Source organism: Aplysia californica, unplaced genomic scaffold (genome assembly GCF_000002075.1).
Source record: "Aplysia californica isolate F4 #8 unplaced genomic scaffold, AplCal3.0 scaffold01248, whole genome shotgun sequence".
Classification (NCBI taxonomy): domain Eukaryota; kingdom Metazoa; phylum Mollusca; class Gastropoda; order Aplysiida; family Aplysiidae; genus Aplysia; species Aplysia californica.
In genome coordinates, this window is record NW_004798518.1 from 36,655 (window position 1) to 40,255 (window position 3,601).

Below are 3,601 nucleotides of genomic sequence, written 5' to 3' on the forward strand. Positions count from 1 at the left end.
AGCGCCTGATTTCACCACGAAAGGAGGGGTCACTCCCGTATCTGTCTGCCGACCTGTTATGGTTTGTTTGGCGTGAATACGTACACAGCACAGTGAGCCGATCGTGAGCTCTGTGGTTGCCAGATGCCCCCACCTCCCACCACACACACGCATACACCAACCACCAAATCCCATTCTCTTCCCTCCCCCCCACACATCCTTTACACCCTCCTCCTCACCCCACACACCCTTTACTACCTCCCCCTCCCACGACAGTCGATTATTCATTCAGTGAATCCCCCATGCTACGGTACGGTAACGCCTGGTATGGTATGGTATGGTATGATAGGGTATGGCATGGCATGGCATGGTGTTATAATTATGGTATGGTATGATATGGTATGGTATGAAAAAGGTACGGTTTAGTGTGGTACGGTGTGGTATGGTATGGTATGGTATGGTATGGTATGGTAGGGTATGGCATGGTATTATAATTATGGTATTATGGTATGATATGGTATGGTATGATAATGGCACGGTTTAGTATGGTACGGTGTGGTATGTTATGGATGCTATGATATGATATGCTATGTTGTATTGCATGGCATCGTATGGTATTGCGACAACACAACAACAACACAACATCAACCACAATAACAACACAATATCAACAACAACAACAGCAACAACAGTAACAACAACAACAACAAACAGCAACAACAACCAAACAAACAACACATTCAAAACATGGTATGTCTTCCTTAATTCCTTCCATCCTCAAAGGCAACGTCCATCCTCCAGCCACTCACCTCGTGGGCTTGATTCCGTTCCCAACATGCGTCTGTCCGTTCCCCACGTGAGCGGTCCCATTCCCCAGCTGAGCCATCTCGTATTCAGCGTTCCCTTCACCGCCACCAGAGCCATCAGCTCTCCCAGAGTTGTCTCCCTCTTCTGACGTCATTTCCTCTCTCCCCCGCCGACGGACGTCGCCATCTTGGTATTGCTGTGTGTCTGTGCTGTCACTGGAGTCGCTCTCGCCATCGGAGGCCGGATGTGGGTTTCTCTTCTGCATTTCCTTGTTTGGCTTGTGATGGTGACGTCAGTCTAAAAATAGAGATTTTGAAGGTTAAAAAATACAAGCATGCTTACTTGACCTTTTTTGCTAGATTTCGTACCTGATCTATCTATCTATCTATCTATCTATCTATCTATCTATCTATCTATCTATCTATCTATCTATCTTTATGTATGAGTTTTAGACCCCATCGACGTGATTAATATCATTTAGGAGGCGGGCTTCCGATCCACCAGGGCTGAGAGGGATCAAATATCCCAGCAACCTCCCCCCCCCCCAAACTGGGATATTCGAAAAGAAATTCTCCCTACTCGTGAATCGAACTCAGGTCTCCTGCGTGCGAGATCAAAGAGCCTAACATCTGCACCACAAACGCCAGTGCAGCAGCCTAAGGCTTTGCTCAATGCCCTAAAGTACACAATGGCAAGTGTTGCGTTGATGAAATCAAGGAATCGTGGAAACATCTTAAATAAAAAAAGAAAGATAGATAGAAACAACACATGTGAAGCCACTGTCACTATACACGAAAAAAACCAAACCCATATCAGTAAATATTAAGGCTTACTGATAAAAAAAGAGAGAGACGTGGACTTCAAACCCAGAACTACAGAACATGAACGACGCGTCTACATGATACATATTATTGTTATGTTTCGGTGCCATAAAAGTAAAAGAAACACATTAAAATAACACATTATATTTTCTGTCAATCGATTTACAACAGAGAGTCAGAAAGTATATTACGTATTTGATTGCTGTATGGTTGCTGCAGAAGTAAAAGAAACACATTAAAATAACATCTGTTTTCCGATAATTGATTTACAATTGAAAATGTAAAAAATATATCATACATTGTACATGTATTTGTATGGTTGCTCTAAAAATTATTAAAAAACCCAAAACAACAACATTAAAATAACATGATATTTTCTGTCAAGCGATTTACGATAACGAGTCCGAAAGTAAATGTATTTGATTTCATTCCCAATGCAATTCCGATTCTCCCTGAGTTTGCACTTTTCTGCGGCCATGTTTGATTACGGGCCTTGCATGGGTTTTCTGCCCCCATCGATCAGTCACGGTACAGGTTTTTGAAAGAGTCGGCCACAGATCTCACATGACGGATGAGTGCACGGGTTCTAGAGGTGTCAGGATCAAAGGTTTCAGAGAGGGCAAGAACGACAGGTATTTCTGTGGTCGATGAAATGTGCATGTTTTGTTGTTGTGGAGGGAAGTGTGGGTTTTTTTGGGAGGGGGGGGGGGGAGGCAGAGAGACAGAGTGAGAGAGAGAGAGAGAGAGAGAGGGGGAATGAGACAAAGATAGACAGATGATAATGATAGGAGGAGGAGAAGAAGAAGAGGACGAAGAAGAAGAAGAAGGGTGCGTGTGTGTGGAGGCGTGTGCATGTGTGTGCACCCATGTGTGTGTGTGTGAGTGTGTGTGCGCGTATGTGTGGAGGCGTGTGTATGTGTGAGTACCCATGTGAGTGTGTGTATGTGTGTTTGAGTGTGTGTGTGTGTGTGTGTGTGTGTGTGTGTGTGTGTGTGTGTGTGTGTGTGTATGCCTGAGTGTACATGTATGTGAGCACACGTGTGCGCGTGCGTGTATGTGTATGTCTACGTGTATGTGAGCACACGTGTGAGCGTGTGTGTATGCATGAGTGTACGTGTATGTGAGCATGTGTGTGAGTGTGTGTATTCACGTTACGTAAGTCTGCTCCAGATTCTAAAGATATGACAATTCACTTGGCGGGGTCGAGGAGAGGAGGCTAAACAAACAGCATATTTGGAAACATTTTTGTTCCGACGTGGTGGAATAAGGCGCTCGTCAATTTTTGGTCATGTGGAGTTATTGGTACCACCTAAACGCTTATTCATTTCCCGTACTTTCAATGAAAAAACCCCCATTTATCTAAAATAGACGTAGAAAATTTGCGATTGAGGGAGATGAGGTCGCCTGGTTTCAGTGTTAAAATTAGCGAGAAAGTGGCCACCAAAGTTCGGAAACTTCAATAGCTTTAGAGTCCTTGAAAACTGAAAAATTACTTCTTTAAAAAAAAACTTTAATCAAGGTTTTCGGACAAATCAGAACGACAATGTGTTTTATATGGACATAAAGGCGTAGAGCCAAACAACTTAATTCAATAAATTAAAAAATTGCCAAACTGGCTGAAAAATGCCTGTTTCTTCGATTTCATTTTTATTGACGAGCGCCTGATTTCACCACGGTGCCTCACATTTTTATTCTATTCTCTGAGATCGAACCTGGACAAACATTCACTCGGAGGCATTGCTGTCATTCAGCTCTCGTTCCATATTTGATGACGCACCGCTCTACTGTAACGGTCACAACTCATTAATTCCGGGGAATCTCCATAGACGCTGCAAACGCTGAACTGGCATCGGCATCAACAGGGGCAACAATAAAACTTTTGTTGTTATGGAGATGTCAGTCAGTTCTCATCCTCATCATCATCATCATCATCATCATCATCATCATCATCATCATCATCATCATCATCATCATCATCATCATCATCAACTCCT

The 3,601-nt window shown here is 43.3% G+C and overlaps 1 protein-coding gene across 1 annotated transcript in view; it reads right to left on the reverse strand.

Annotated features, from left to right (window-relative positions):
* Positions 1-3,601, reverse strand: part of LOC101857696 — a gene marked incomplete in the record, with an annotated part of 72,430 nt that overhangs the window by 35,437 nt on the left and 33,392 nt on the right. Inside the window, 1 exon segment of the mRNA XM_013090381.1 lies at positions 789-1,083. Within this exon segment, the coding sequence (XP_012945835.1) occupies positions 789-1,051 (263 nt within the window).